At 52.6% G+C, this 12593-nt stretch overlaps 1 protein-coding gene across 1 annotated transcript in view; it reads right to left on the bottom strand.

Moving 5' to 3' along the window:
- atm (ATM serine/threonine kinase) overlaps window positions 1–12593 on the bottom strand; it is a 169862-nt gene that overhangs the window by 104310 nt on the left and 52959 nt on the right. The window contains exons 28-32 of the mRNA XM_067986120.1: window positions 11930–12056; window positions 11053–11252; window positions 9386–9560; window positions 8554–8718; window positions 6198–6330 (exon numbers count right to left, since the gene is read on the bottom strand). Coding sequence (XP_067842221.1) covers window positions 6198–6330; window positions 8554–8718; window positions 9386–9560; window positions 11053–11252; window positions 11930–12056 — 800 coding nt within the window. The remainder of the gene's footprint in view (window positions 1–6197; window positions 6331–8553; window positions 8719–9385; window positions 9561–11052; window positions 11253–11929; window positions 12057–12593) is intronic.

Genomic DNA, 12593 nt, shown 5'->3' on the forward strand with positions numbered 1-12593 from the left:
GGGGGGGAGGAGAGGAGATCGGATCGCGGGGGGGAGGAGAGGAGATCGGATCGCGGGGGGGAGGAGAGGAGATCGGATCGCGGGGGGGAGGAGAGGAGATCGGATCGCGGGGGGGAGGAGAGGAGATCGGATCGCGGGGGGGAGGAGAGGAGATCGGATCGCGGGGGGGAGGAGAGGAGATCGGATCGCGGGGGGAAAAGGGGATCACATCGCGGGGGGGGGGAAAGGGGATCACATCGCGGGGGGGGAAAAGGGGATCACATCGCGGGGGGGGAAAGGGGATCACATCGCGGGGGGGAAAAGGGGATCACATCGCGGGGGGGAAAAGGGGATCACATCGCGGGGGGGGGAAAAGGGGATCACATCGCGGGGGGGGAAAAGGGGATCACATCGCGGGGGGGGGAAAGGGGATCACATCGCGGGGGGGGAAAGGGGATCACATTGCGGGGGGGAAAGGGGATCACATCGCGGGGGGGGAAAAGGTGATCACATCGCGGTGGGGAAAAGGGGATCACATCGCGGGGGGGGGGAAGGGGATCAGATCGCGGGGGGGGGGAAGGGGATCAGATCGCGGGGGGGGAGGAAAGGAGATCGGATCGCGGGGGGGGGGGGGAGGAAAGGAGATCGAATCGCTGTGGGGGCGAGGGGGGAAGGAGATCGAATCGCGAGGGGGGGAAAGGCGATCGAATCGCGGGGGGAAGGAGATCGAATCGCAGCGGCGGGGGGGGAAAGGAGATCGAATCGCGGGGGGGGAAAGGCGATCGAATCGCGGGGGGGGAAAGGCGATCGAATCGCGGGGGGGGGAAAGGCGATCGAATCGCGGGGGGGGAAAGGCGATCGAATCGCGGGGGGGGAAAGGCGATCGAATCGCGGGGGGGGAAAGGCGATCGAATCGCGGGGGGGGGAAAGGAGATCGAATCGCAGGGGGGGGAAAGGAGATCGAATCGCGGGGGGGGGAAAGGAGATCGAATCGCGGGGGGGGGAAAGGAGATCGAATCGCGGGGAGGGGAAAGGAGATCGAATCGCGGGGGGGGGGAAAGGAGATCGAATCGCGGGGGGGGGGAAAGGAGATCGAATCGCGGGAGGGGGAAAGGAGATCGAATCGCGGGGGGGGGAAAGGAGATCGAATCGCGGGGGGGGGAAAGGAGATCGAATCGCGGGGGGGGGGGGAAGGCGATCGAATCGCGGGGGGGGAAAGGCAATCGAATCGCGGGGGGGGGGGGGGGGAAGGCGATCGAATCGCGGGGGGGGGGGGGAAGGCGATCGAATCGCGGGGGGAGGGCGATCGAATTGCGGGGGGGGGGGGGGGGGGTGGGGGGAGAGGAGATCGAATCGCGGGGGGTGGGGGGAGGAGATCGAGTCCCGGGGGGGGGGGGGGGGGGGAAGGAGATCGAATTGCGGGGGTTGGGGGGGAGGAGATCGAGTCCCGGGGGAGGGGGAAAAGGAGATCGGATCGCTGTGGGTGGGAAGGGAGATCGGATCGCGGCGGGGGGGGGGGGGGAAGGGGGATCGGATCGCGGGGGGGGGGGGAAAGGGGATCACATCGCGGGGGGGGGAAAGGGGATCACATCGCGGGGGCGGGGGAAGAGGATCAGATCGCGGGGGGGGGAAGGGGATCAGATCGCGGGGGGGGGAAGGGGATCAGATCGCGGGGGGGGGAAGGGGATCAGATCGCGGGGGGGGGAAGGGGATCAGATCGCGGGGGGGCGAAGGGGATCAGATCGCAGGGGGGGAAGGGGATCAGATCGCGGGGGGGGAAGGGGATCACATCGCGGGGGGGGAAAGGGGATCACATCGCGGGGGGGGGGAAGGGGATCAGATCGCGGGGGGGGGGGAAGGGGATCAGATCGCGGGGGGGGGAAGGGGATCAGATCGCGAGGGGGGGAAGGGGATCAGATCGCGAGGGGGGGAAGGGGATCAGATCGCGGGGGGGGGAAGGGGATCAGATCGCGGGGGGGGAAGGGGATCACATCGCGGGGGGGGAAAGGGGATCACATCGCGGGGGGGGAAAGGGGATCACATCGCGGGGGGGGGAAAGGGGATCACATCGCGGGGGGGGAAAGGGGATCACATCGCGGGGGGGGGGAAAGGGGATCACATCGCGGGGGGGAAAGGGGATCACATCGCGGGGGGGAAAAGGGGATCACATCGCGGGGGGGAAAAGGGGATCACATCGCGGGGGGGAAAAGGGGATCACATCGCGGGGGGGAAAAGGGGATCACATCGCGGGGGGGAAAGGGGATCACATCGCGGGGGGGAAAGGGGATCACATCGCGGGGGGGGAAAGGGGATCACATCGCGGGGGGGAAAAGGGGATCACATCGCGGGGGGGAAAAGGGGATCACATCGCGGGGGGGAAAAGGGGATCACATCGCGGGGGGGAAAGGGGATCACATCGCGGGGGGGAAAGGGGATCACATCGCGGGGGGGAAAGGGGATCACATCGCGGGGGGGAAAGGGGATCACATCGCGGGGGGGGAAGGGGATCACATCGCGGGGGGGGGAAAGGGGATCACATCGCGGGGGGGGAAAGGGGATCACATCGCGGGGGGGAAAGGGGATCACATCGCGGGGGGGAAAGGGGATCACATCGCGGGGGGGAAAGGGGATCACATCGCGGGGGGGAAAGGGGATCACATCGCGGGGGGGAAAGGGGATCACATCGCGGGGGGGAAAGGGGATCACATCGCGGGGGGGGAAAAGGGGATCACATCGCGGGGGGGAAAAGGGGATCACATCGCGGGGGGGAAAAGGGGATCACATCGCGGGGGGGAAAAGGGGATCACATCGCGGGGGTGAAAAGGGGATCACATCGCGGGGGTGAAAAGGGGATCACATCGCGGGGGGGAAAAGGGGATCACATCGCGGGGGGGAAAAGGGGATCACATCGCGGGGGGGGAAGGGGATCACATCGCGGGGGGGGAAGGGGATCACATCGCGGGGGGGGGAAGGGGATCACATCGCGGGGGGGGGAAGGGGATCACATCGCGGGGGGGGGAAGGGGATCACATCGCGGGGGGGGGAAGGGGATCACATCGCGGGGGGGGGAAGGGGATCACATCGCGGGGGGGGGAAGGGGATCACATCGCGGGGGGGGAAGGGGATCACATCGCGGGGGGGGAAGGGGATCACATCGCGGGGGGGGGGAAAGGGGATCACATCGCGGGGGGGGGAAAGGGGATCACATCGCGGGGGGGAAAAGGGGATCACATCGCGGGGGGAAAAGGGGATCACATCGCGGGGGGGAAAAGGGGATCACATCGCGGGGGGGAAAAGGGGATCACATCGCGGGGGGGAAAAGGGGATCACATCGCGGGGGGGGAAAAGGGGATCACATCGCGGGGGGAAAAGGGGATCAAATCGCGGGGGGGAAAAGGGGATCACATCGCGGGGGGGAAAAGGGGATCACATCGCGGGGGGGAAAAGGGGATCACATCGCGGGGGGGAAAAGGGGATCACATCGCGGGGGGGAAAAGGGCATCACATCGCGGGGGGGAAAAGGGGATCACATCGCGGGGGGGAAAAGGGGATCACATCGCGGGGGGGAAAAGGGGATCACATCGCGGGGGGGAAAAGGGGATCACATCGCGGGGGGGAAAAGGGGATCACATCGCGGGGGGGAAAAGGGGATCACATCGCGGGGGGGGGAAAGGGGATCACATCGCGGGGGGGGGAAAGGGGATCACATCGCGGGGGGGGAAAGAGGATCACATCGCGGGGGGGGAAAGGGGATCACATCGCGGGGGGGGAAAGGGGATCACATCGCGGGGGGGGAAAGGGGATCACATCGCGGGGGGGGAAAGGGGATCACATCGCGGGGGGGGAAAGGGGATCACATCGCGGGGGGGGAAAGGGGATCACATCGCGGGGGGGGAAAGGGGATCACATCGCGGGGGGGGAAAGGGGATCACATCGCGGGGGGGGAAAGGGGATCACATCGCGGGGGGGGAAAGGGGATCACATCGCGGGGGGGGAAAGGGGATCACATCGCGGGGGGGGAAAGGGGATCACATCGCGGGGGGGGAAAGGGGATCACATCGCGGGGGGGGAAAAGGGGATCACATCGCGGGGGGGGAAAAGGGGATCACATCGCGGGGGGGGAAAAGGGGATCACATCGCGGGGGGGGAAAAGGGGATCACATCGCGGGGGGGGAAAAGGGGATCACATCGCGGGGGGGGAAAGGGGGTCACATCGCGGGGGGGGAAAAGGGGATCACATCACGCGGGGGGAAATGGGGATCACATCACGCGGGGGGAAATGGGGATCACATCGCGGGGGGGGGGAAAAGGGGATCACATCGCGGGGCGGGGAAAAGGGGATCACATCGCGGGGCGGGGAAAAGGGGATCACATCGCGGGGGGGGGGAAAGGGGATCACATCGCGGGGGGGGGGAAAGGGGATCACATCGCGGGGGGGGGGGAAAAGGGGATCACATCGCGGGGGGGGGGGAAGAGGATCAGATCGCGAGGGGGGGGAAGAGCATCAGATCGCGGGGGGGGAATGGGATCAGATCGCGGGGGGGAAGGGGATCAGATCGCGGGGGGGGAAGGGGATCAGATCGCGGGGGGGGAAGGGGATCAGATCGCGGGGGGGGAAGGGGATCAGATCGCGGGGGGGGAAGGGGATCAGATCGCGGGGGGGGAAGGGGATCAGATCGCGGGGGGGGAAGGGGATCAGATCGCGGGGGGGGGGGGAAGGGGATCAGATCGCGGGGGGGGGGAAGGGGATCAGATCGCGGGGGGGGGGGGGAAGGGGATCAGATCGCGGGGGGGGGAAGGGGATCAGTTCGCGGAGGGGGGAAGGGGATCAGATCGCGGGGGGGGGGGAAGGGGATCAGATCGCGGGGGGGGGATGGGGATCAGATCTCGGGGGGGGGATGGGGATCAGATCGCGGGGGGGGGGGAAGAGGATCAGATCGCGAGGGGGGGGAAGAGCATCAGATCGCGGGGGGGGAATGGGATCAGATCGCGGGGGGGAAGGGGATCAGATCGCGGGGGGGGAAGGGGATCAGATCGCGGGGGGGGAAGGGGATCAGATCGCGGGGGGGGAAGGGGATCAGATCGCGGGGGGGGAAGGGGATCAGATCGCGGGGGGGGAAGGGGATCAGATCGCGGGGGGGGAAGGGGATCAGATCGCGGGGGGGGGGGGGAAGGGGATCAGATCGCGGGGGGGGGGAAGGGGATCAGATCGCGGGGGGGGGGGGAAGGGGATCAGATCGCGGGGGGGGGAAGGGGATCAGTTCGCGGAGGGGGGAAGGGGATCAGATCGCGGGGGGGGGGGGAAGGGGATCAGATCGCGGGGGGGGGGATGGGGATCAGATCTCGGGGGGGGGATGGGGATCAGATCGCGGGGGGGGGGATGGGGATCAGATCGCGGGGGTGGGGGGAAGGGGATCAGATCACGGGGGGGGGGGGGGGGGGTGGTGCCGTGGCGAGGGGACAGATCAGATCGCGTGTGGGGTGGGGGAGACGGGACACATCACGAGGTGGGTCGGCAGATCATGGGGAGGATTGGCAGATCATCGAAGGTTTGCTTCGGGGGCTGTGGGGAAGCACTCCTGCTCCTCCTGGCCCACAAGCAGTGCTGGAAAAGCACTTACCTGCTGGATCCGGCAGTTCTCGCCTCCCGTTAGCTGCCGTATTTCCCGAGCCCCGGGAAACCCGTGCTGGAGGTGTTAAATCCAAATCACTGACATAATTTCAGGCAGAGCCTCATTAACATATTATAGTGACTGACCCGCCTCTCCAGAGCGGGTTACTCGGCCGCCCCCAATCCGCCTCGGTTAAACCGGATGTCGGCGTGCTCACGGCGGATTGGGTTTCCCATTCTTAACAATATAACCCCCACCCCGCCACTGTCCCGCTTGTCCTGTGGAGGTTAAAATTCTCCCCATTGTTTCAATTAGTTACATTGCAGTTTACCTCATTAACTTAACAATCTGGAGTAAATTCTTATTATAAATCAGATAGACTTAAAGCCCGTGTCATCTGTCTCAGCCCATTGAGGTTCCGTAAGCAACAGTGCTGCATGCGGGCTCAGATTGCTGATACTGTAAAACATATACCTACAGTGAAGAATTAGTAAACAGTAGCTTGATTTTACAACCCGTTCTTAACATAATGGTGTTGCAAATTGGGCAATAATATACTATGATATGCCATTGCCATGATTGTTATACAATAACTCTCAAAACTACCTTGGCACTCTTTCAACAGATTTTTAATATCTTCTTTGTGAAGTTCCAGTTGTTTTTTTAGATCGTTTAATCCCACAAGCCTAGTTAATGGTAAGGAATCACAGGAACTGACTGAAAGGAAGTGATTGATTTCCTGAAACAGAAAAATACTAGTGTAAAGGTAAACATAAAGCTGTAATTATCTTAACTTTTCTTTTTAAACTAACTTTAGCCTCACTCTGCTGCTACACTGTCTGTGTCAGCCAGGGGAATGGAACCTCTATGTTTCTGGTATCCCTCACTCCAACCTGCTCTTTTCTATTTCCATTACAATCTATCTTGTCTTTTTCTGTAGCCATTGTTCCTCTAAACTTTGGTCTTTGTTCTTCCTAAACTTCAGTTTTGAAGCCCTACATGTTCTTCCTTTTTCTACATCCTCACAGTGTTCAAGACTCCTTCCATTATATCCCACCCTAACTCATTATTTCACAAATTGGATCTCTATTTACCTTCTTCAATATTCCCTCCCCTCTACAACCTACAGGCATTTAAAACCCAAGCTTTGTGTCATCTAAACATTAGCACTCAGTCAGCAAGTTGTGGGTTCAAACCCCACTATGGACTTGAGCACATAATGTGGGCTGAAATTTCAATGCAATATTGAAGGAGTGCTGCATTGTCAGAGGTGAAGTCTTTCTGGTTAAATGTTAAACCAAAGCCCTGTCTGCCTATTCCAGTACTTCAGGTGGGCACTAAAAGATCCCATGACACTATTCAAAGAAAAGCAAGGAGTTCTCCCAGTGTCCTGCCCAACATTCCTTCCTCAAACACTGCTCCCCCCAAAAAAAAATTAATTGGCCAATCATCTGTGATCTCATTTGCTATTTGTGACCTATGTGCCAACTGGCTGCAGCATTGAGACTGCACTTTAAAAGTAATTAAATGATTATGAAGCACTTTGGGTTGTCCTGAGGGCGGGGTAAGGTACTTTATAAATGCAAGTTCTTTTCTTCTTACTTTTTGATTGATCTCATCTTCTATCCTACTCTTTTCAACCTTGGTCCTACATTGTGAGCCTTGTCCTTTCACTGGAGTTTCTCAATTAAAAAATATACACCAGGCTAGCCAAATGAACATATACTTCTACAGAAAGATGTCAGGATGGTGATGGGGAGTATGCAAGGCAATGTGGGTGCAGTGTATGACACCGTGGACCCTGGGACACCCTGCAATATGGGCGAAGCCTAGTACTCTCTCATCTTGCTTTGCTCTATTCACGAGGAAAGAGATGTAAATGTTCCTCCTGGCGTAGAGAGCCTTAGTGACCTTCCTGATACAACGGAGGACTGCAATCTGGGTGATGTCATTGATGTCACCTGCTGCAGCCTGGAAGGAGCCCGTGGCATAAAAGTTAACAGTGACCTTGACAGCCACAGGCATTGCTGTCCATGACCTGGTTTAAGTCTCGAGTTGTGGCTACAGCAGATGACATAGCTCAGTTATAGCCTCCTTTGTGAAGGGAAGGTGCCTGATACGTTGCTCCTCCTCCTTCTCCCAGCTTCTCCTGACTTCTTTGCTACTCCTCCTCATCCTCCAGCCCCAAAGGCAAACCTACCAGATCACCCATGACTGCAGTAAAACTGTTTTGAAGACAGCCAAAAACAGTCCAGCACCAGCAAAACCAGAAGTCAGAATTAAATTTTATAAATCAGAAATCAGGTGTTTTTCATACTTCTGGCACACGCCCTGAACGCCTATGAAGCCGCCTGATCCAATATGATGGGTGGCGTACTTCCGGTGTGGCGTGAGCCCGCCATATGAATTCTTAGGCACCCATTTTGTGCCTGAAAAATGGGCCTGGCGCCAATTAAATTCTAGGCCAAAAAGTTTTCTCCCTAGCAACTTACAAGCAGCTCTGACTGATAGCTACGCTTTTAACTGACAGCTTTCTCATCCCGCGTGCACTTAATCCGATCATGATGTCATCACACATGCATCATGATGTTACAAACCTAAAGGTTTCAGAGCGATTTCAAATCACAAGTAGGGATTGGTTTTGTAAGAGCCAGTGTAAACTCTCCAAACCTGAAGTAAACTCAGTAGGATTCATTCTTAATTCACATGGTTGCAATATAATTGCAGCCGTGGTGTCCGCCTTTTATTTGCGAGTTCAGTCTATCACGAGTTATAAGAGTACATAGACTGTACAGATTAAGTGATCGTGAGACTAATACTCTAGTTGGTACAAATTTCAGTGAAAAAGTAGACACGAGTTAAAAAGTGGAATTGTACTACTTTTTGCAAGTCTATATTTTTGATAGAACGAATGAAGTCAAGAATTTCGGCACTCAGTGTTCATTTAAAAAAAAATTCTTACCTCCAATAATGTGAACCGTTTCTTGCTGTACTTGATTTTCTCCTGGGTAAGACGCAGCTCCCTGAAGTCAGGAAGGTCAGGGAATGGATCCAACCGCCTAATTGCATGGTACAGGTTCTCATTGTCTCGATTACTAATCACTAAATACTTCAGCAATTCTAGGGCCTGAAAGAGTTACAACTATAATTCACTAAATGTTTAAATCAATAATAAAATGCGAAAGCACAATGATGCTAGATGTTAAAACAGTCAGAACCGCAGACTTGACTATATCAATGCACTCCTGCCCTCCACCCTCTGTAAACTTCATGCAAAACTCTGCTTCCTGTATCTTATCCCACACCAGGTCCCACTCATCTATTACCCCTCCTCACTGACCTACATTGGCTCCCGGTCCCTTAATGTCTCCAATTTGAAATTCTCATTGTTGTGTTTAATTCCTCCATGAGCTCCTTTAGCCCCACCAGTGGCTGCCTTACCTTCAGCCACCTAGGTCCGATACTCTGGATATCCCTCCCTAAACCTCTCCATCTTCCCACCTCCCTCTCCTCCTTTAATGCTCTGCTTACACCCAACCTCTTTGACAAAGTTTTTGGTCACTCCTCTGAATAACTGTCTTTAGCTCGGTGTTCATTTTTAAAATTGGGTTTCTATGAAGCACGGTGGAACATCTTTCTACGTTAAAGGTAGTATATAAGTACAAGAAGTAGAAGTAGAAAAATTATAAATTTTTAACTGCAGTTTTAACAAGAAAAAAAATGATAAAGTTAAGCCCATAAAACTTAAAACTGCAAGTAGTAAGCAGGAATTATATTATGAATCAGCAGCTCACCTGCTGGCGAATCTCTGGCTGTTCATGGACCAATGGTGTAAGTGTGCCCACGATGACATGAAGATGGCTTTCAAGTGCATCTCCACAGTGCTGCACAGCAGTTTGGCAAGTGACATTTAAAAGGTCACAACACAGAGAAAAACTACGTGTAGATACATCATCCATGTGTGATGGCCTAAAAAGAAAAATGTACAATACATGAACTGAAACAATGGTATGCAACTACAAGACTTTGGGGTAAATTTTTGGTCTTCAGAACAATCGGAGTGCATATTGGGAATTGAGATGCAACCCACCCTCCCCCCACGATTTTGTATCCATCAACTCAAAACTAAAGTGGTGGAACCATTCACTAGACAAGTAGCTAATGGAAATCAAGGTTCTTTAGTAAAAATGACAGATTCGCCAACATAATAACACCCAATAATTTGTTTGCTGTATGTTATACACACAGTCACTTGTAACAAATGTTTAAGAAATCTATTTGAAAGAGCTCCAGTGTGCTGGCACAGTGACACCTGTAAATCCTCATAGGTGAGTTCCCGATCTTAACTGTGGTAATGAAGAGGTCTGAGAAGAAAGCAGATTACTTCCCAGAGGAGGAGAATTTATTTAAAAGACACAGGTAAATGAAACCACAAGTGTATTACTGCTGGAAACATATTTTCTACTCATCCTGTCACCCAGGAAATGGTGCCTGGCTGGAGAGGTCCAAGGAGAGGGTGAGAAAATAAAAATAAATTTTAATTTGGCGGAAAAAATAAAATCCAACACGAGATGGTTTCTGCATGTGCTGGTGCATTCACCAGTCTTCAGTTGATGTATTAGTTTTGATTCAATTAATTTTAAGCCTTGAATATGGTGGATTACAAAACATTAAACACCACCCACCAATATCGGGAGTTAGACAGAAGTAATTGTTCTAAATCTGATGGTTCGAACAACTGAATTTTCTTTGAAAAATGCAGCCAAGTGATGCAGTAATCCAAAAGAAAACTGATCCAAATTTTTGTCTCTACGATGCTTCACTCATTTGGACCTATTAATTGTAAGTGATTATACAAGGGAAGAGAATGAAGAAGCCAAAACTGACATGAAAAATGACCATTAAAGTGATTAATATTTTGAGAACAACCAGACACTTAAATGAAAAGAAAAACCTAGTCATTCGTGGCTTGGTAAATGTATTGCCCAGTCTGGAAATAAGTGATACAGACCAGGAAGGTTCCAGATTCAATCCCTTATCTGTGTTGAGTTAGCAGGTAGCTAGGAAAGCAGAAAAAAAATCAGCACCCTTGGGGTAGGGAGGGGAAAACAATTAACAAGGGTTCCAGCTCCTTAATGGTATCCAGCTCCTTAATGCTATCCAGTGCAAAATGTATCGGGCGAGGACAGAATCCGGCTAAATTGTTATTCCTCTCCAACCCCCACGGATTAACCAACTTTCTGTCACTCACATATAGAATAGCAAGTTGTATGAGTTACCAGAGCGTGGCTGGTGCTTATGGAACAGCACAACAGCACAAGTTGGCACCTTCATGACAGGGGGAAGAGAAAACGTAACAAAATTTATTTTTAAAAAAACATTCTTTACTTGGGTACAAGTCAACCAATGAACAAGTCTTAAAGGTAACAAGAAATATCAAAAGAATAAAGAGAGAGCTGACCGGCTGTTGATATGGTGGATCAGACTGTAGATGACATCACGAAGAACAAATGCCCACACTCCTCCCAGCCCGTCCTTTATCTCTTTCAGCAGCAAGTTGACAAACAAACGATACATCATCAGGATTCGATGTTTTTCATAGGCACTGCTGGTTTCTGCTGCCTTTTTAGAAATCGCTAGCAAGATCTTTTGGATTGAATCCTGTTTGCAACACATTTCAGAAAGCCAGTAATTGTACATGTCTAAAATGGCTTCTTAAAAATGCTTGGTGAGATTTTAAACTGTACACTGTGATAATCAGAGTGAACCCAACATAGAACATAGCACAAATTAACAAATGATCAAAAAATAAAAAGGAAAATAAAGAAAGTCTAGTTTAGGAAAAAAGGGAAGAACACTGAAGAAGAATATTGATTATAAGTTTGCTATTGATTAAATCCTGACTCACAATGTGCAACCCCGTTTTGAACATTCTTCTGTTAACAGTTATACACTAATAATCTGGTCACTACCAGAAAATGATACATTAATCAATTATAAAATTAATTTGAGAGACAGCATTGTTTAGCGATTTAAACCCTGTTATAAGAAATTTGTCTTCTCAGTTAAAGAACAGTTCTCAATTAGTGAGAAAGATGGGGAGGTTACAGAGAATCCTGTTAGAATGTCCTACCTTACCAGCCAAAGAGGTGTGTGACTGTGAAGAATATCAACCCACTCCCCCCCACCAAAAAAGTGTAAAATAAGTCATCACTTCCTTATTTTAAGGATTTGGGCATGGATAATACCTTCAAAAAAAATACCCACTGCCCTCCCAGTGCAACCTTTATCAAGTTTACAAACACAAGCACAAAATGCAAATGGAACAAAAAGCTTACTGGATTTTTTGAAAGAATTGCAACAAGTGACTTAAGCTTCTCTTTGTGGCAGCTACTGATGTATTCCAATGTAGCTTTGATTACACAGGATGGGAAATAAGGTGGGTTTGGAGCAGGATCCATTGCCCTGAATCGAGAAAAAAAAAGTCTTAGATTTCTGAGCACATATACCCTGCTGCAGAAAAATACATCTATGATTGAACTATACAAGATTCTTGCAAAAAAATCCAAAGTGGGACACACAGGATGGATCCTAGTAATGTAAGGACAATATTCCTCATTTCCTCATCCAAACATTTACAGGCCGTCATGCAAGTTATGTCCATTCTTGGCTTGGTCAACATCTTCACGATCTTGAAATGACGAGAGTAGAAATTGACACTGCTCATTTCAGGCTCTTTACAAATTCATCTCTTATTGGCCAACAAATATTCAAGGGAATAATAGATAAAATCAACAACTTGGACTGCTCCTCCTCTCCCACAAACTGAAACTGAAAAATCAACTAAAAAAGCTTTGTGCACAGATTAGGAAATTAAAAAAAAAATCTATTTAAGTTTAAATCCAGTAATACAGCTGAATAAACTTTATTGTTAGACCTTGTATAAATCTATGCTCTGCTCAATAAAGCTAGTGGTTTGTATAGCAAACACAGTGACTGACA

The sequence above is a fragment of the Heptranchias perlo genome, chromosome 6 (assembly GCF_035084215.1).
Source record: "Heptranchias perlo isolate sHepPer1 chromosome 6, sHepPer1.hap1, whole genome shotgun sequence".
In the NCBI taxonomy this organism is placed as follows: Eukaryota; Metazoa; Chordata; class Chondrichthyes; order Hexanchiformes; family Hexanchidae; genus Heptranchias; species Heptranchias perlo.